Source organism: Aquarana catesbeiana, linkage group LG01 (assembly GCF_042186555.1).
Source record: "Aquarana catesbeiana isolate 2022-GZ linkage group LG01, ASM4218655v1, whole genome shotgun sequence".
NCBI lineage: Eukaryota > Metazoa > Chordata > Amphibia > Anura > Ranidae > Aquarana > Aquarana catesbeiana.
In genome coordinates, this window is record NC_133324.1 from 352,810,817 (window position 1) to 352,832,541 (window position 21,725).

A 21,725-nucleotide genomic window follows, 5' to 3' on the forward strand; every position below is an offset into this window, starting at 1 on the left:
GAAGGCAGGATAAGGAAGGCATCAGGATGTGACAGCAGGATTTGGAAGGGATCAGGATGTAAATTATGTTCAAGAAGGGATTGTGATGTCAGAATCAGGAAAAGGTTGGGATGCAAATTTTAATATCATAAAAGGGATCAGAATGTATATTCGGGATCAAAAAGGGATCAAGATGTGAAGTCAGGCTCAAGAAGGGATCAGGGTATGAAGTCAGGATCCAAAAAAGATCAGGATGTGAAGTCAGGATCAAGAAGGGATCAGGGTGCGATGTCAAGATCAAGAAGGGATCAGGATATAAAGTCAGGATCATGAAGAGATCAGAATGTGAAGTCAAGATCAAGAAGGGGTCAGGATGTCAATTCGGGATCAGGAAGGGACCAGGATGGTAAGTCAGGATCAGGAAAGTTTTGGGATACAAAGTCAGAATCAGGAAAGGATCAGGATGTGAAGTCAGGATCAAGAAGGGATCAGGATATGAGGTCAGGATCAAGAAGGGATCAGGATATGAAGTCGGGATGAAGAAGGGATCAGGATATGAAGTCAGGATCAAGAAAATATCAGGATGTGAAGTCAAGATCACCAAGAAGGGATCAGAATGTGGAGACAGTATCTAAAAAGGATCAGGATGTGAATTCAGCATCAGGAAAGATTGAGATGTAAAGTTAGGATCAGATAGGGATCAAGAAGTCTTTAAAGGAGTATTGCACTGCACAAAATAGCTCAGAGTAGGGGTAACAATAGTTTACAATGCTGCTAAAACAGCTAATTTCAGGTTCTGAGTGGGTGACCCCTGAAAGGCATCAGCAATAGAAGACGTGGACATGTGTTTTTCAGAAAGCCTTTTTAAAGGAAATCATGGGATACATTTGAAAGCTGCTGTTGCTGACTCTTCTTCTGAAAATGCTAATTTCCTGGCGGTCATCCTGACCCTCTGGCTTTGATGCTTTGTGCCACTGACCTGGTACAAGTATTATGTCTGAAGTGTATAGCAGGGAAATCCCTAGACCGGTGGATGTTCCCAGTTTCTTTCTTCCATAGTGCTGCCATTGTCAATACTGGAACCAATGCTAACTTCACACATTTCCATTGGACACCATTGTTCACAAGCTCACAACACACTTTGAGCAGCAGCAATGGACTAGTTCCTGCAAGCAGTGCACTCAGTTCAAGCATGACTTGTGACTTGTAGGCTATATAGGACTTCATAAAGGGGCATTAGAGTAAATCTGTCACTAATGAACCTGACATAATTATGTGCAGGCACCCTATATGTCATCACAACACATGTCAGAGAGACAACCCAATTTTATGTGAGTATCCACATTCCAGAAAGTGAAGCAGTGGCACGTCAGCAATACATTTCACATGGCAATGCAGTGAATCTCCAAAGGATCCCACCATTTGGTTTCATTGCTAAAATCCTAGCTAAACTCTTATTAAAGTAGAACTGAAGACAAAATTAAAAATTAAGAAATACCCGCGTCCAGGAAAAACAAACACTAGATAATGATATTATGTGCAGCTACTATCTGTTGTGTCAAAAAGGGTTAATCAATAATCAATTTCAGATAGCGCTGGCTATACCATAAACCAATAACACCCAAACAATTTTGACATGCTGTGAATACCACTGAAGTAATATAAGTACCGAACAATGATGCAAATAATACAAAATATAAACCAAAAAAAAATTATTATAATCGTCCATTTTTTTTTTTTTTTTGAATTCTAATCTCAGATCGAATCTGATGAGTTTACTAAAGTCACGAAAATTCCCATACGATAGAAAAAAAAATTCGGAAGTGATGTCATGTGTTGTAATGCATCTGTATTGCATTTTCGAACAGTAGCTGTACTAATTAAACGAAAATTCGTACTATCTGGCATTGTACAGAAAAAAAATGTCATGCATGTCCGATAGAATAATATCGGATGAACTGTCGTGATCGGCTCTCGAAAGCTCTGTACTAACGATCCGATTATCGTACGATCGATTCGAAAGCGGTACTTTCCGTACGATTTTCTGATCGTGTGTACGGGGCTTTAATCTAAAGTCTACACCTACAGTTGCCATTGCAGCAGAAGTAGAGGGCAAAGGTGAGATTTATTCTTATGCCGCGTACACACGGTCATCTACAAAAGTCCGACGGACGCCGACGGACCAAATCCGGCGGACAATCCGATCGTGTGTGGGCTTCCCCGGACTTTCAGCTAACTTTTCCAGCCGCAAATCTGACGGACTTTAGATTTGGAACATGCTTCAAATCTTTACGTCGTAACTCCGCTCGTCTGTATGCTAGTCCAACGGACAAAAACCCACGCTAGGGCAGCTATTGGCTACTGGCTATCAACTTCCTTATTTTAGTCCGGTGTACGTCATAACGTACGAATCCGTCTGACTTTTGTGTGATCGTATGTAGGTAAGTCCGCCAAAAGTCCGTCGAAAGTCTGTCGGACTTTTGTAGCCGAAAAGTCCGACCGTGTGTACGCGGCATTAGGGTACATTTTCTCTCTTTTCCTGTCATGTCTCTGGGACAGGAGATGAGGAGTAATCTCTGCAAGGGAGTGACAGGCAGCAAAAAAACTAGCAGAGCTCCTGAACATTATCAGTTCCATCTGTAACTATAAATAAAAGGCTTTAGTTGGAGTTCCACTTTATGTTTTAGATGTGATTAAGGTTAGGAATCTGGGACATGAAGGAAAAAGGTTTTTAATACTTTTTTCGGTCTACTTCCAGCCCACGGACGTCATATGACGTCCTGGGCTTTGGGCGGGTATATCTGAATGATATTCAAAATCAAAAAATTTATACTGCGCTATCCCTCTAATATATCTTCAAACATTGTCCGTGAAAAACAAATAGTATGATTGTGCTGCTGCAACCACAAATGAGAGACAACCCCCACCTCAAATAGCTAAATGGAATAGGCTGCGCTGCTTAATAGGTGAACATGAATTAAAACAGGTGAATGTAATTAAGCCAAGCACATTATAGGTAATAAACAACACTCAAAGTGAATGAAAAACATGTGAAAAAAAAAAAAAAAAACAATTAGAGTGAACGATAATACAATGTAAACTATACTCCATATACTACACAATTCATAGTGAGTGAAAAAACAGTGAAAACTCAAAGTCAAGGACCAAATATTGCTGCAAAGTCCATACTTTCAAATAATAGTCCTTATAGGAGAAAAGACTTGATGGTGAGGGAAGAAAACACCAATCTTGATGCAGAGTGAGGCATGCCCAAACGTATCTCCCTAGGGAGCGTGGTGATATAGTAAGTTCCTCCACCTCTGACAAAAACGCCCCTTACCAGATCGTTAGATCTCCTGTCACAGAGATCGTGTGAGCGAGTGGCTGTGTCCCCCAGCCACTGGGTCTCTGCACTTCACACTTTGGAGTTCACAGGATTGGGGTATTAATGCTCAAATCCCAAAAATAGAAAGAGAGATGCTCCATAGCGTAATACAGTTAGACTTTATTTAAAAAAACGAATAAAAGAAACGCACTTACAATGTAAAAATCGTCATAAAAGCAATGCAAGCCGGCCGGCTCTCAGATGCTGCCCGTGTCTTCCGGGATCAGCGTGGTGTGGTGGTGACGTCAGCACGCCGCTCCTCCTTACGCCGTTTCGACAAAGCTGTCGTCTTCCTGGGGTACGGGCAGCGTGCTGACACACCACCTACATAGGTAAATACAAGACAAAGGTAACGCCCCCTTCTGAGATCAGGATCAAAGGTAACGCCCCCTTATTTACTGAGTTATAAGCCCTGGTCGCCCATTTCAAAGATGGCGGCGACGTCTTCGGTGATCCAGAAGGTAACGCCCCCTTCTGAGATCAGGATCAAAGGTAACGCCCCCTTATTTACTGAGTTATAAGCCCTGGTCACCCATTTCAAAGATGGCGGCGACGTCTTCGGTGATCCTGATCTCAGAAGGGGGCGTTACCTTTGTCTTGTATTTACCTATTTAGGTGGTGTGTCAGCACGCTGCCCGTACCCCAGGAAGACGACAGCTTTGTCGAAACGGCGTAGGGAGGAGCGGCGTGCTGACGTCACCACCACACCACGCTGATCCCGGAAGACACGGGCAGCATCTGAGAGCCGGCCGGCTTGCATTGCTTTTATGACGATTTATACATTGTAAGTGCATTTCTTTTATTCGTTTTTTTAAATAAAGTCTAACTGTATTACGCTATGGAGCATCTCTCTTTCTATTTTTGGGATTTGAGCATTAATACCCCAATCCAGTGAACTCCAAAGTGTGAAGTGCAGAGACCCAGTGGTTGGGGGACACAGCCACTCGCTCACACGATCTCTGTGACAGGAGATCTAACGATCTGGTAAGGGGCGTTTTTGTCAGAGGTGGAGGAACTTACTATATCACCACCCTCCCTAGGGAGATACGTTTTGGCATGCCTCACTCTGCATCAAGATTGGTGTTTTCTTCCCTCACCATCAAGTCTTTTCTCCTATAAGGACTATTATTTGAAAGTATGGACTTTGCAGCAATATTTGGTCCTTAACTTTGAGTTTTCACTGTTTTTTCACTCACCATGAATTGTGTAGTATATGGAGTATAGTTTACATTGTATTATCGTTCACTCTAATTGTTTTTTTTTTTTCACATGTTTTTCATTCACTTTGAGTGTTGTTTATTACCTATAATGTGCTTGGCTTAATTACATTCACCTGTTTTAATTCATGTTCACCTATTAAGCAGCGCAGCCTATTCCATTTAGATATCTGAATGATGCCTGTAGTTACAGACATCATTCAGATATTGCCGGTTTCAGCCGGCGAATCTCTACATCATAGGAATGATCATAGCGGCCGTTCCGCCGCTTGATCGTTCCTATGGGAGGCGAGAGGGGACGTCCCCCCCTCCCGCCGCCCTCCGGTGCTTGCTCCAACTCACCGTTACGATCGGTGAGGCGGAGAGTGGATCCGCCGGCGCCGGATGTAGATCATAGAGATTTCCGGCGGACCAGATGGTCCCCTGAGTCTCTATGATCGTCGGAGGCCGGGCGCGATGTTATGACGTCACGCCCGGCCTCTCCATTCAAAAAAACAGCGCCGCTTCGGCTGGGAAGCGGCGATCGTTTTATTTTTATTTTTTTATTTCAGGCTTCCCAGCCTAGTGGTGAGATATGGGGTCTTATTGACCCCATATCTCACTATTAAGAGCACCTGACATGTCATATTGCTATTACAAGGGATGTTTACATTCCTTGTAATAGGAATAAAAGTGATCAATTTTTTTTTTTTTTAAAGTGTCAAAATAAAAAAAATAAAATATAATTAACAATAAAAAAAAAAAAAAATTTTAAAGCGCCGCTGTCCTCGTGTGCTCGCACGCAGAAGCGAACGCATACGTAAGTCCGGCCCACATATGAAAACAGTGTTCAAACCATACATGTGAGGTATCGCCGCGAACGTTGGAGCGAGAGCAATAATTTTGGCCCTAGACCTCCTCTGTAACTCAAAACATGTAACCAGTAAAAAAATTTCAAGCGTCGCCTATGGGGATTTTTAAGTGCCAAACATTGGCGCCATTCCACGAGCGTGTGCAATTTTGAAGCGTGACATGTTAGGTATCTATTTACTCGGTGTAACTTCATCTTTCACAAAATGCAAAAACATTGGGCTAACTTTACTGTTTTGTTTTTTTTTAAACACAAAACATTTTTTTTCCCCAAAAAAAGCGTTCGAAAAATTCCTGCGCAAATACTGTGTGAGATAAAAAGTTGCAATAACCGCCATTGTATTCTCTAGGGTCTTTGCTAAAAAAACATATATAATGTTTGGGGGTTCTATGTAATTTTCTAGCAAAAAAATGATGATTTTTACATGTAGGAGAGAAATGTCAGAATTGGCCCGGTATTGAAGTGGTTAAAACCCCTACAAAAATAACTACTGCACCAGTTACAGTTATAAACACTGTCATAGAGCAGTAAGCTGCCCATATTGCACCTGGGAGGGGGGTGGTTAGAGGCAGAGATGTTTGGGGCTCCCAGATGCCATCAGAGGCTATTCGTGGAGTTTGGTACATGCCCATACCAGAGGATGGCCTGCTATCTGTTATCAGCTTGTTTTACAGAATTTTACACTGGACAGGTTAACTTTTTCCCATATTAACATGAACTATTCAGCAATAGTGCAATATTAAAAGGCATTCACTTTGATGAGCATTTGGAGCACTCTTCGCTAATCATCAGTGTGTATGCAAGCAGATCCATCCCTTTATCTGCGGAGAAAAGAGAATGCATACATCTAATTAAATTATTCCCATTCACCTGTCACAGAAGATGGAAAGCTCAGTGATGTCACCTGTCATTCCCATTGAGACAGCTCCATTTCTGTGACCAGCTATTTGCAGTGAATTTGATGTATGTTCAACATGATCAAGTTCATAGCCTCACTGATACAGAATAAAAATATTATCAAAGCAATCATATAAAATATCCCAAGCTATAAAAATGGTCATTTCATTCAAATGTATTCTCCTAATGCTCTTGACGGTTGCATGAACCACTTTGTAACTAAAGAGTAAGGGTTCCCTGGTGTTTCCAGGCCTCCTGACAGTCATAAGCTCTGCTATGGCTATCGTTACACCCTTGTCTGTATATGATGCAAGCCCTGCTGGCTGCTGTGCTCAGCTTGAATCAGAAACGGATTATGATGTCAGTGACTAACGGGATGTCAACAGATCTCACCACTGGAATAGCTGCAGCAGTATTATGATGCATTGTGTTTTTTTTTTTTTGTGCAACAGATTCCACTCTCTATACTGTCTATAACGCTTATGTTTCTGCCACATTTGTGTGAATATTCTGACTACATTTACACTCCTTTACTGTAATTCATGAAACTTTGTGCACATTCATTGAAATTACCATATAACTGAAACTAATGATGTGTCACTTAGGTTGGCCGCAACTAAAGGCACTAGGATTGTAAAGCGCGAATACCTGAAAGTAAATGTCATGAACACATGGTATGTATAATTCTATTATTGTGTAGTTAAACTGTCACATGTAAAGCTGGCCATACACCAGTAGAATTTCTTTAGAAAATTCTCTTTTTCAGGACATTCACAAAAGACACCTTTATGCATTTAGTACCCCATTCAAGTAGCAGGTCTGGACAAAAATTTAAAGCTGAACCTTGGGAAAAGTAAAAATTCTCCCTTGCAGGAGAACTGTGTCTAGTGAACTGGGTAAAAAATGTTTACTTACCTTATCCTTAGCTCCTATGGGCTCCCCTGCACTCCGATGGTGGGATGTCATTGATGTGAGGACACCAAGGGACAATCCACTTCTGGAGCATAGGGGAGCACCTTTTACTGTCCTCTTGGTCAGGGGTCTCCAAATTATGGCCCTCAAGTTGTTCAGGAACTACAATTCCCATCATGTATAGTCATGCCTGTGAATGTCAGTTTTACAATGCCTCATGGGACAACAGCTGGAGGGTCGTAGTTTGGAGATCCCTGCTCTAGACATAAAAAAGCAGTTAACCCTTTGCAGCACAGCCCCTCTGCAAGGGAGTCCTTTTACTTTTCCAAGTGTTGGGCTAGGGACTAATGAACAAAATTGGTTGACTCAATGATGGTAAGGGCTTTTTCACACAGGCAGACCGATGGGGTTTGCCTGTCCGTTTTTTAGGCGGACCTGATCGACCATCTATTGCCCTCTATGCAGTGGCAGATGTACCGTAAATGAACTTGTGTCCGTTTACACCTGCTGACAATTGATCCGATCCTATCTGCTAGAAACAGACAATTAGTGGATCTGTTCACCATCTGTCTGGCAGATCGGATCAATTGGCCCATTTACATCTGACCGGGGGCAGTGCTTGGCATCCTAAAGAAAAAGAGAAAGAAGGTGCAGAAATGACTCATTTTACAAGAATTTGAATATATAGCAGTTTGAGCTGGCCCATTGAGTCAACCCATCAAATCCCTATTAATGCTGACAACAAGAACATTGAACTGCTATTAAACCTAAAAACAAAAATGTAATAAATTGCAACTTACCAATCCTTAAATGTGTTGGCTGCATTATTTTTCTTTTTAAAGTTTCTTTCTAAACTTGTTTTCACCTGGTAAAACACAATTCTTGTCTTAGGGCAGGGGTGCTCAACCTGTGGCCTTCTGAGCCCTCTGATGTGTTCCTCGACCTCAAGCTAAGGAAGCGCACTTCTATTATATCCTGTGGGTTTTGTGCGCTTTCTGAAAACGAACCAAAACTCCCAAATGCAGAAGCTTTGGTGCGCTTTCAGAAAGTACACCACACTCATAAGGTATAATAGAAGGGTAAACCACAGCACATCAGTGTTAAAACAGACTTATCGAGGGCTCAGGACAGTAAGGGCTTGTTTACATTTGTGGTTTGGGAGGCGGTAAAACCCCATAGTTGAGATGTGTGTTTACCACACACCCCTAACCACTGGTGTAGCGTCAGGGGTCGTAATAGTGACCCTGTCCCATGCGCGGCCTCTCTGTTACATTCCGTTTTACACTTGGACAGGAGGGATGGCATATACAGGAACTGATCCTCTCCATTTTCTTCCTGCAACCGCTAAAAGCCGGCTTCTTCTCCTCTTCCTCTTGTCAGTATTTAGTGGCTGCAGGAGGAAAATGTTAATTTTGCTCATCCTCTTATTGTGGCCTGCGACCGATTACCAAATCACTTAAGTGGCCCTCGCTCTCAAAAGATTGAGCACCCCTATTTTAGGGTGTCTATACTCTGGATGAAGGAGTGGTGGAGACACCTTTGCACAGCAGCATTGTTAACTTGGGGAGAGGGTAGTGTTAGATGGACTAGCAAAATGTGATGGATTTGACTAACTAAATAGAACTCAACACCAGGTAACACTTTATAGGCAAATGCCTTTTCAAATAAAGTTCAATAAAGTGGAATTCAGCGCATTTTCAGGTCTGCTGTCCTGCTTATTATTATGAACTGTGGAAGCTGTGTATAGACACTAGAGACTTGACCATCAGAAATCCAAACCCAATTTCACGTACCTGGTCAGTGAGCCTGACATGCAGAGGCCTCTCATACAGCTCCGGCTTGAGGACAACTGATAGTGCGACAATAACCGCTAGAGCATGGTGAGGTAAGAGTGCATATGGTCAGTCCAGTAATCTGTGCAGATGGCAGCCAGTAATTCACTGGAAGGTAGCTAGGAGCAACTGACAACAGGTAGATCAGGCTGCAGGCAGATGAGACAGGACGGCTGGATGCAGGCAGACTGGCTCAGGGCTTGGCTGGTGACAGATTGCGGATGCACAGCAGGAAGCAGGAGCCTGAAGATGATGAGCTGGACTGAAGGAACTGTAGCAGAATGAAGAGCTGGATGCAGGGTCAGATACAGGCGGGTGGGCAGATCAGGCATAGATAGCAGACAGCAGGATAGTCAGGTCACAAGCAATGTCGGCAACGGAGGATGAATCAAACAGGAGCAGGCAGAGGCAGAATCCGGGAACACGCCAGAGGTCAGGGCAGGTAGCAGACAGGGATAGTCAGGAGCAAGCCGGGTCAAGATCAGAGGTTAAACAGGAATCAGGAACACACCCACAGAATGCTGTAGACCAAACAGCGATTAGCCAGTGCAGAAGCTCCATTTAAATAGACCATTTGGCACCAGTACTGGTGGTGACAGGTGAACATCTGTTTGGCCCGTTCTCGGCCGGTGCATGGGAATACGTGTGTGCCTCGGAATTGCATCTGCACTACAGTGGAGCCTTTCCTGACACCCAATATGAAAAGAAGGTAGGATGGGGGACAGTGTGCCACCAAGATTACCTATGGTTCAAGAAAATCTTTAATCACACAGTGGTGTAGTAGTATAACATCTAATCTTACTAATGCTGTTTCAGGTGACTTCCTCTTTTTATTTTAAACAAGGTTTTTTTTTAATATGTGCAACTGTAATAACAAATATATATATATATATATATATATATATATATATATATAAATATTTATACATAAATTATATTGGATAAAACATCTTACACAAGGACATATTTGCGAGTGTATTTTTTGCCTTAAACCTGGTCTTTATTTAAAATCATGCTCTCTGCACTTTCAGCCGAAAGATTATGCAGTACATTCTGCAGCAGGTCCCTCCACCGTACCATGGCTGTCCCATCCCCCGGCTGTCACTGTATCTGTCAGCACAACTCAGCTATGGAGTAGTTTGTGTCTACCACCGCCAATGTGACCTGCTTATAGGTAAATGTGCATTGCATTGTGTACATAACAAATAAAGGAAGAATTAGCTGTTTGTAGAAGGAGGTATTATTTATGTTCGTCATGATTCATGTTTTTCTTTTCAGCCACTAAATTGAAGATGTGGAAGTTTTGTTATTTTTTTTTTTTTTGCACGCCAGAAAAAGCCAGAATAATGTGGAAAATGCAGTAATCCATAGCAAAAAAATAAATAAACAGATTTATTGGTCACATCATTTAGGTGATTTCTGACTTGTTGCTGTGGGTGCTACACTTTGCACATCATTACTGCTCTTTACACGATTTTATAGAATAAGTATGTATAAGTTATTATCGTTTGCTACATATAACAAGGCTAACGTACCTTTATTTTTTTTAAATGTGTACATAGAAAGCTGCTTAAAGCAGAACTTCACTTAAAAAGGGAGGTTTCCACTTTTCCTCCTCCTCCTCCTCCTCTACCATATTTGGACGTTTGTTTTCTTCTCAGGGAGTGGATGCCTAGTTTTGACAAGTACCCACTCCCCCTTTCGCCTAGGCAAGCCAAGCGGAAGTTCGCCTCCCCTCCCTACCTGCAACCTCCTGGGACACATCACAGGTCCCAGGAGGCTGTGGGTCCATTCAGGAAAATGGAGCACGACTCGCACATGTGCAGTGGGGAGCTGGCTGTGAGGCAGTAGGAAGTCACAGCCGGCTTCCCACACTCAAGATGGCGGTGCCGGGGACCTGAAGACTGGCAAAGAACAAGCCTGGGTGATGACAGCACTGGATCCCTAGGCTGGTGAGTACCAATTTATTAAAATCAGCAGCTACAGTTCCTCCTTGAGCTAATTCTAATAAACATGGACCCTCGAATGTACAAGCATGTACAATAAGTGCGATTAAGAGGCAGGGATCTAGCCTTTTTGATCTGGGTGCAGTAGAAAAAAAGTCACAGGGCATAATGTCAACACGGTGTGTGAGGCAATATCCAGGAAACACAAGTATATGTTAGGCCCCCTTTATATCAGGAATCCTCATTAGAGTCCACCTTTTACATCAGGGTCCCACCAGAGTAAAGACTAGTACACACGGGCCGAATGTCAGGCAACATCAGCCGGTTTAAAAGAGACTGGCCGACATTCGGCACGTGTGTACTGCAGCCGGTCCGGCTTCTGTTGATGGAGCATGCCCGAAAAAGGTCTGCCCATTGTCTTCCAGTCAGCGCTCTCAGCCAATGGCTGAGAGCGCTGACCAGAATGTTCTGGCAGGGGGCCCTCCCCCTCTTACATCAGGTGTGTCCCCATCAGACTCCCTCCTTACATCGGGTGTCCCCATCAGAGTGCCCCCTTACATCAGGTGTCCCCATCAGAATGTTCTCTTACATCAGGTGTCCCCATCAGAATCTTCTCTTACATCAGGTGTCCCCATCAGAGTGCCCCCTTACATCAGGTGTCCCCATCAAAGTCCCTCCTTACATCAGGTGCCCCCATCAGAATGTTCTCTTACATTGCGCACCCCCTAGATCCGTGCTTGGAGATTGACAGTTAACATCATGTAAAGTCAAGGATCAGACCCAGCACTAAACCCTGAAGACAGTCAGGAAAAGATGTATTAAAAGACAAACTACACGCACAAACATTTTGATGTTTATGTGGTAGATTGTAACTGGTGGCCATTCAGTTGGGAATAAAAAAGTAGTCATCAGGAATATTCCAGAGCACTTGGTTCTCTCCTTGTCCCTTTAGCTGCCATGGTTTTCCTATACATACAGATTCCATTGTATTGCTTAAATAATCATATCATAGAATATCATTACTCATGTCCCCTAACACAACTGTAGATTGTAGTCCATTCTCAAGCTGGCCATATAATGCTAATGATTTTGGAGGAATTGTGTTGAAATATCTTTATACATGTGGAAATATCTTTATACATATACTTGGTAATCAGGAGTTACTGTTGCACTTAGATTAACTGTGGGTATAGGATAGTGTATATGGAGGTTTTCTATTTGTGTGTGTGTGTGTTTTATTCCTGTGTTGGTTGAACTGAATGGACTTTTTTAAACCAGATTAACTATGTAATTTAGATGTCCAGGCATATTATTTTGTGACTTGCTGACACAGCAGTTAAGCAAGCCCCTGTAGCACTGCCCCAAAGGTTTTGGCAGGAATAATGTCCTTTATAAGGTAACTGTAATTGGCTTGATGTTTGACTTTTCCTAAATGATGATAACCCCCTAAGTACCCTGAAGTATTATACAAATATTCTTCCAATTTTTGCTTTGCCTTTACCCCTGCTCTAACATCTCCCAATTTTTCAGAGGAAATGAAGGTTACCCTGGAACGCCTATACAAATCTGAGAAACAGCTGAAAATAGATTTTCTGCAACCGGATCAGTATGTATCTCTCACAGTGCATATTTTTCTGTTTGCACTGGTAGTTGATGTTTCATCTTCTCATATTTATTTACAATAGTACAACATGAATATAGTCAATCTACAGGCTTGTAATACTATCTGGACAAACAAGTTTCAATCCATCAGTACAAAATGGAGGACTAGTCCCTATTTGCTTTGTCTCCAGACTGCACAGGTCAATATATAAAGCAAATGTTTATTGTGAATAACACAGAAAGACAAATATTTTTACTCACATATTAGTACATAGAGCTGAGCTATAATTCATAGACCAAGAAGGTTCTTAGAAGAAACCTAGCCCAATACATTTTCAGACTTAACACAGCAGAAAGCAAAATGGTGTGCAAAGTGAAGTAACTTAGAACAACTCATTTTACCTCAGTTTACTTAAAGGAAAAGAATTCAATTTTAAGGCAACCCTGTCAGGTTTATAAAATAGAAAAAAGAAAAGGAAATCTAAATCAAAGGCCCCTGCAACCGACAAGCTTTTATACTCACCTGTTCAGGAGCCCTTGTTGCCCACCATCCCTCCATTCTAACGCTGCAGCCTCTGTAGGACATTTCAGCCTTTGACACTTCTGGGAATGTCAAATTCCTTAGTCCCCTTCAATGTGCTGTGATTCTATAATTTGACACCTACATCTCTGCTAGGTGATAAAAGGTTTAGGGGATGGATCCACAGGGTGTCACAGGGGGAACAGGTATTTCGCACACACCTGAAACTGTTGAATGGCAACAGATCTTACAGAGGCTGCAATGATGAAACAGAGCAAGGTAGGAGACATAGGCCACCAGCAGGGCTGCCTTTAGAAATCATGGGGCTTTCTTTTTAGCCTCAGTTGCACTGAAGATGAATGAACAGGACACACTCACCAGCCCCTTACCCCACTCTCCATCCACCTGTGCGCCTGCAGCAGGTGATGGAAGACGGAAGCCGACGGCGCTGCTGGGGGGGGGGGGCGGGGCACATGGGGGAATCAGATATGGGCAGCCCAGGGGGATCGGTGGGCGGGACTGTAGGACAATAACAGAACAATGCACTGTGTCTCTCCTTCCAGCAGCTGAAAGCCGATGGGCGGGAGAGGGGGAGAAACCAGCCTTCAGCTGCTGGAGGGAGAGGCACAGACAGTTCATTGCTCTGTAATTGTCCTCCCATCCTGCTGTTACGATCCCCCTACTGTCCGGGCCCCCAACAGGAGGCCCGGTGGTACCCCAGCTATCAGGGGCCCTGGCCTCCAGAGAGGTGAATATAAAAGTTCTCCTATTGAATAGACCTTTGATCCATATGTTTTATCTTCACGTGTTGGATTTAAAGTATTTTTTTTTACATTTCGGCTATTTTCCATTGTTACTATCACTTTGGAGAGGAAGTTAGGGGTAATCTAAAAGGACACTTGTTCTGGTGACATCTGTCAAAGGTGAGATTTCCTCCTATTTACTATTGTTTCTCTGAGACTGGACATAAGCTGAAACCCCCACTGGGTATACAGACAGCAATAAAAATCCAATTAAGTAACCCTTAAGCATCGTATACACTACTAGTTTTCTTCGCTGGGTTCAAAAAAAAAAAAGAAAAGAAAAAAAGCTGATCGCCCCTACTGAGCTATTGTGTTCTGACAGGATGATGGTCCAGAAGACTCCGGTCAGTGCTCTCAGCCATTGGCTGGGAACACTGATCGGGACCCCGCCAGCAGACCTTTTTCGATCATGGGCCTTCAACAGAAGCCGGCTTCTGTCAGACTGGCTGCCGTACACTATAGGCTAGGGGCTCTGGTGTTGTTACAGCATGCCTACTGAAGTGGCCATAATCTGCAGTCTTTAATTTGTGTGCCCTCCACCCCTAGAACCTGTGCCATCTTCAGAGTCTCTTCTAACTTCATTGAGCTAGACCACTTCCTCTGCTGGATATTTATACTGCAGTATTGCATGACTTTATGCTGACTCTAAACGCAAAGGCCATAAGCACACACCAACCCCTTTTCCCAGATTCTATATCTGATCTCCCCATAGCCTTAGTAGCCTCTGTGCCATCAACCCTTGAACTTCTGATTTTAGGTCTCACTAATCCTTGCCGGGCAAACCCACCACTTAAGAGTCGCAGTCTTCTGCCATCATTCCCAATCTTAAAGAGATCATTTCAGATTCTATTCATGCGGTACACCTCTCTTTGAAGCTAGAGCATCAGCCTGTTGCAACACACTAGCGCTCTTCCCAGTCTGGGGTCATTTAGAGAGTCCTAGTAACAACTCATGCCAGTTTTTCTTCCTCAGGGAAAAGTCCAAACTTTCTACTTTCAGACTCATACTCTTCAGTCCAGGAGTTGATTGACACTTTTCTATGAGAGTTCTGGGGCTGGTAGTAGCCTCATTTGAGGTCTTATTTGCCCAGTTTCACTCTCTATAACACTCTGTTGTCATGAAACAAGTTGGTCCAGTACCTGAACAGACCAAATCTTCTGGCACTGAGGACTAGGCTGTCCTTAGCTTGGTGGCTCAGGAACCTAGCTCTTCCTGCTCAGCTTTCAGAAGGTCCTCACTATGGATGCCAGTCTGTTGGGCTGGAGAAGAGTCACAGGCACTCTGTCAGTGCAGGGAACTTGGATGTCAGAAGAATCTCATCTCCTTATCAAGATCCTGGAGCTTTGATTGATTTGTCCTTCCCTGCAGCACTGGACTATCCAACTGGAGGGTTATCCAACCTAGATTCAGTTGAACACCCCCACAGTAGCATACATCAACTATCAGGGAAGAAGTCTTGCCATGGCAAGAGAGGTAGGGAGTATCATGTCCTGGGCAGAACTTTACATTTCAGGCTTTTCTGCTGTTTACATCCCAAGCTTGGATGGTTAGCAGACAGACTTCCAAAGCCAGCAGTACCTGGGCCAAAGGAAGTGGTTAATATACCCCGAGGTGTTCCAGGACACACGTGGGGGATACTGGATGCGGACCTCCTGGCTTCCAGGTTCAAAAACAAATTAGACAAGTTTGTCTCCAGGTACAGGGATCCTGTAGTACTTTGCAGTAAATAAAGTGAAAAAGTGCAGCGCTAAAATAAATAATGAATATTAAATATTGACATATCAACATATTATAATGTACAATGTGAATTGTGACTTCCATGTACAACTAAATGATCAAGGGGCGGCCCGTCCATTAGGGGCACCTGGGCGCCGCCCCCTCTCTCCTCTTCACCCCCTATATGCAATGGATAGATTCATGCATAGCATGAATCTATCCACGGCCACCCCCTATTCATGTGTCTTTTGGGTCACCGGGCATATGAATTAGAGCAGCCAGGTTTTTTTGAAGCACTGATTAGGGCCAGAGGCTCTAATAGGCTTCAAAACAGGGTGGACTCGGGACGCAGAGCATTGCATCTGGAGCCCACCCAGGTGTGTTGCAACAGCAAATAAAAATTCACTGTTGCAACACTAATCCTGCTGGCCAATCGGGAAGCAGATATGAAACCTGTTTCCCGATTGGCCAAAATGCCTGGCGATCCTATTGGACGCTAGCGCCGGGAGGAGGAAAGGACACTAGAGCAGCTTTCCCCAAGCCCGCCACGCTCTCACTGCCCACATCCAAGGTAAGGACAGTGGGTGGTGGTGGGGGAGTGTGTTAATGCCACGCGGGGGGGAGTGCTGCTCCACCGGTGGCCCAAAAAAAAACCCCACCAGCCGCCACTGCATCTGATTATTAACATAAATGAAAGTGCACTGTGCAAAAGTTTCTATATATGGAACCAACATTGATAGTATAGTCCCATTGGTGATTCGAAATATCAATTCATTCATATGTGTTTGTGGGAAGATATCCAAGAATGTAGAACTTAAGGAGTCACCACGATGTGCACATCCACCACCCAGGGGAGAAGATTAAATACGCTTACCAGAAGGCAGCATCAACCAGGCATATAGTATCAAGGGTTCAAGATGGCGGTCACAGGAATGGTGTTCACAGATAAAAGTGGTGCAATACCTCCTTCGCAGTTGAGCCACTTGTCAACAAAGCATATAGTGGTAAGGATCAGGATGGTAATCACCAAGATGGTATCCAAAAACGATAAAATTTCCTCCGCAGCAGAACTATTTGATAGGTTATAGATAGTGGCATCCAAAAAAGACAAAAATCCTCCACATAGTGTAAAAATGTTTGGTTATGGATTTATTAAAATTAGAAAGCTCTACATAACTTGCAGGATATTATGCATCAATAAAATATCCCCTATGTGATCACAAAAACATGAAAAGTTCAAAAAGCGCCTTGGCATAAAAAAGTCCCGACGCGTCTCGTCCACAAAGACTTCAACTGGGGTATGAGTCCAAATCCATACATTGCCCAAAAATATACACACAATAATTAAACAAACCTGTATAAAACATTTTAATATGTGGCCACCTCCAAGAGAGGTAGAGAGTATCATGTCCTGGGCAGAACTTTACATTCTAGACTTTTCTGCCGTTTACATCCCAAGCTTGGATGGTTGGCAGACAGACTTCCTCAGCCAGCAGAGCTTGGACCAAAGGAAGTGGTTCATATACAGTACCCCGAGGTGTTCCAGGACACATGGGGGATGCTGGATGTGGACCTCCTGGCTTCCAGGTTCAAAAACAAATTAAACAAGTTTGTCTCCAGGTACAGAGATCCTGTAGTATTTAGCAGTGGATGCTCTTGTGGCTCTGTGGGATCCATACACCCTGATTTATTCTTTTCCTCCCCTAAAACTCCTTCCTTGTCAGCTTTTCATGATCAAGATGAAGAGCAGATGTGGTACTCTTAGCTGATATGAATCCTGGTAGACACTCCATGGTTTCTTCTAGATGTCAAGATCTGTCTCAATTACTGATTTACAACCCGGCTTCACAGTTACTGGCTTTCACAGTAAGACTGTTGAATCCCAGGTTCTGAGGGACAGGGGCATCTCTAAATTGGCAATTCACATAATGCTAAAAGCTAGGAAGTTTAGTTCTCACATGGTCTATCAACCCCATGTGGAAGACATACTTTACTTTGTGTGAATATAGGAAAACACAGATGGCGCGTAGGCCTAGCGCATTATGCTCAATACCGGTTTAATTAAATAGTAAAAATCGGAGGTGAATATACTCACAAAACCAATGCTTGCATCATGGCTTTAAAATAACATCAACTGATTCAATCCTTGTTGGTAATGCTTATAGACACATCGGCTAACGCATTTAAAAGTTTCCCTCTTCTTCAGAGCCTCGTCTGGGTGACTATTCGAATGGGTAAGGGGCCCTTCTAGTCATAATCCGTGCCTCTCAAGTCTGTGCTGTGGCTGCTATGAGCGTCCTCTCATGTCTGAGTGTCTTGGAATGCACGCCCACACTCTTGTAGGAAGTGTGGCTGTCTCTTGTGCTCCAGTTTCACTTTGTGTGAGGTGCAAGGCTTTTACCCTAGGACAGTGGTCTCCAGTTTGGAGAACTTTGCCCTAGGAGATACTCAGTGGGACAAATCCTCATGTCTACAGCTGTGTCTGGATCAGAATTTGTCCCTTAGCAATTGTAAGTGTCAGGTCTGACACGTCACACAAGTCAATATGTTTATATTATCTCAGCTTTTACTGGAGTAAGCAAAGTAGTAGTAATTTACAAAGGAGGGCAATAGATCAACCGAGTTCTGAATAACATCTCACACTCGGTAGAGGAATTTCCCAAAGACAGCATGAAGATACAATACACATATATGTACAATGAGATACCACCTGAAGCATGACCTGTAGGACAATGAAAGGTTAAGTGTTCAATGCAGGTAGTTACACTCTACAAGGGAACCCCAGGCTGGCCTATTCAACCTTTGAATCCTAATGAGATATCAGACAGAATAAGGATAGTGTAGGGCCCTTTAAATAGCAACTAAAGCAATGTCCGAGGTGCAGGCCTGATAGTCTTCACCAGCAGTTGGAGCTCATTAGATTATATCCAATAAGCCACAGTGATGCAGTCACAGACTGAATGGCTTAAGCAGGCTAATGGGAATCCTTGAAATGGTTGTAAGTAAAGGTGTCTATGTACAGTGTTCAAATAGAAGTGCAGTAAATTGTTCCCAAGGTAAAGGTGTATGTATACAGTGTTCCAATAAAGTATTCTGCAAAGTAAGATTGCAGAAGATGGGCAATTGACCTCTCACCAACGTCTGGACCGAACTAGATGCCTTGCAGACAGCGACCCGAGAAGAGACATCCGTCAATGAAGCCACCAGCAATACCAACAGCTGCTGGGTTGGTGCCTTGTAGATGACGAACAGCAAGTAGAGTTGGGCCCTACAAGGCCAGGCTGGAATCAGTTGAACACCGCTTGGTAGGCCACAACCTCTCTCTCCCCGTCACAGAGGTGTGCATTACTCAGGGCCCAGGAAGAAGAGAGCGTGGAGCGGATCTACTGTCTCCTTTATAGTCTCTCCCAGAATTCTCCTCGAATGGTAGCAAGGATCCCTGAGATGTGTAGTCCCAGTGTATGATTATGCAACGGAATTGCCGATCAGAGAGACTACTAGTCCCACAATCCATTTGGTTCGGCTCACAGCTATGATGACAGTCTCTGGTGCCCAGCATGATTATAGTCCACATCGCTACATTAGTTTCGGCCTTTCACATTAACCAGGACATTGTTCTTCCACCCCCCTGTCCTGCTCCAGTTAATCAGATTTAGATGTCCCTCCATTTCCTGAATGTACTGTAGATAGGGCTGTGAGAATCTATTTCTCAGTCAATGCTTTCTTCAGAAAGACCAACCCTTTATCATTCCTGATGTTCCCAGTACAGGTGCACCAGCTTTTTATTCCACCAATTCTTGGTGGCTTAGACAGATCAGACCAATATTTAAGCTTATGGTAACAAAGATCAGGGTTCCAGCCTTTTCCTGGATGGCCACACCTCCACTAGATCTGTGAGTGCCTCTTTGTTTTTTCTGCCTCAGCCTGCTGTTGGATGTTCTGGTCTTATCCGATGTCAGCTTCAGACATGAGGGTTTTTAGGTAGCTCTTTGAACTGCAGCAGTCCCCAGTTTCTGATGTTTTTAGTGGACCTGTTAGCATTTGTTTGCTGTTGCCCACCCCTAAGTTGGACTGAATTTGATGTCCTGAAAGTTACAGTCTGTGTCCCTTAATGGACAATTAAGAAAATATATATATATTTTTTATTAATGCAGAGGTAACAATCAAAAAACTGTAAAATCCCTTTCTTGTAGTCCATTGAAGGACACAGATCCCATCCTTCGTGTTTATGATCATGCTCTTGGTACTGCTTGCTACAAACTGAGGAAGGAAGAGTTATCCTGCACTGGCCTACAATTATTTTGTTTGCCATTGTCCAATCCTGCAAAACCTGAAGTTACAGTTTAGCTGTGTCCCTTAATGAACTCCAAGAAAAGTATTTTACAGTGAGTATTCAATTCCTATTATTCCTTTAAAGGGGAACTGCAGTCTGCTCACATAATTTGTAATAAAATCATCCCATTCTGAAGCTTCCCTCCAACCACTTTTCATATTATTTTATATATACTGTCATTCTGTACTTGCCAAATATGCTGCAGAAATCTCCCGCCACTAAGTCTGGCTGCATCCATTTTAACTGTGGGCAGCTGAAGCTGCTGCCTGTTCACTTCCTGGATTTACACAGACACACAGAGGCAAACCTCCAGCTCTGCAGCTATCAATGGCCCTCTTATGACTCATGCCCCTTCTCTATCTGGCAAACTCTCACGAGAGAGAGAGAGCTGGGCATGATGTCATAAGCCTAGGCTAATTACCAGACAAGAAGCAGGAAGTGGGCTGTATAAGGTATTTACTGGCAGAAAAAAAAATGTTTTACTATCCAAAGTTAAAACAACAAGGGCAGAAGGTTTAATAGATGGAAAGCTGAAAAAATGACTGAAGGTCCGCTTTAAGTAAGGAAGTTTTCTGATTAAATGTCTCTTGAAGCCCTTCAAGCACCTGTTATGAGATATTAAATGCTGATCATAATGGGAATACTGCCTGTTTTAATAAGATTCAGCTGTCACACTGTACAATCAAATAACTCCAGAGATTTTCATAACTTCTGCATATTTGCTTTTGTCATCTGAAATATCCAAATATTTTTTTTTCAGGCAGTTGCTACTCCCTGACAGTCTGATGCTCATGCAGATGCTGGAAGATGCTCCTGATCCTTTTTTTGGGATGATGGACATTCCCCCAGAACTACCAGATCCATATATGATCCCACAGGTAAAATTGTGCCAGTCTCAACACCACTGTCGATTATTCCAGGGAAAGGTCAGCTTGACTCGAAGGGTTTTAATCTGCACAAAAACATTCAGTGTGTAGGTGGTGTGCAGCGTAGTGTGGTGGGTGGCAATAGTTCACAAAAATGTGTGCAATAAAGAGCTTGTATTGCAGCATGCAGAAATAGTTCACAACAGAACCCGGAAGGAAGACCGCCCAACCAGATGCACTCATGGTTTTCAGCAAAGTGAATAGTGCAATGCCCAACCAGACTAACAGCTCCTTTAAAGAGGGCAGATAGCGGCCTGGCCATCTCGTGCGCCTTCGGGAAGATGTCCAGAGAGCCTTTCCTTACTGCTAACACTGTCCCTACACTGCCCACTCGCAAAATGCACACCAAGCCCAGGAGCCAGGGCCTTAAATAGGCTCTGCCTGAACTAAGATGGCCACCAGAGTCACATGGGGCAGCAGCATTCATTAGGATATCTTCCCTAGTGACCCAGGAAATCATAGAGAAACCCTGTTTCTCTTGACTTCCTCTCCAACAGTGCCAATGCGGAGAGCACCATCTGCAGTGGAGAAAGTAGACTGCACCTGCCTAAACGTGCACTCCTCTGAAATGTACATACTAAGGAAATAGTTCTGTGTAGTGAAGAAACCAAAACTCAACTGTCAAAAATTATTTTATACATAGCTACATAATGCTAATTTGTGTACAACAGATCCGCACGCTTTTGGAGACTTCAGGTCCTGAACTCGTCAGATATGAAAGAACCCCACCAAGACACCGCAGAACAAGACATAAAGAAGGTGAGAGAGGATAGCAGGATGACATGCAGTAAGTCAGGGATCCTCAAA

The 21,725-nt window shown here is 43.4% G+C and overlaps 1 protein-coding gene across 1 annotated transcript in view; it reads left to right on the forward strand.

Moving 5' to 3' along the window:
• Window positions 1–308: 308 nt before the first annotated feature.
• The window catches only part of REC8 (REC8 meiotic recombination protein), an 84,589-nt gene continuing 63,172 nt past the window's right edge, over window positions 309–21,725 (forward strand). The window contains exons 1-6 of the mRNA XM_073610954.1: window positions 309–385; window positions 6,934–7,002; window positions 10,104–10,246; window positions 12,549–12,624; window positions 20,753–20,870; window positions 21,590–21,677. Of these exons, the coding sequence (XP_073467055.1) occupies window positions 309–385; window positions 6,934–7,002; window positions 10,104–10,246; window positions 12,549–12,624; window positions 20,753–20,870; window positions 21,590–21,677 (571 nt within the window). The remainder of the gene's footprint in view (window positions 386–6,933; window positions 7,003–10,103; window positions 10,247–12,548; window positions 12,625–20,752; window positions 20,871–21,589; window positions 21,678–21,725) is intronic.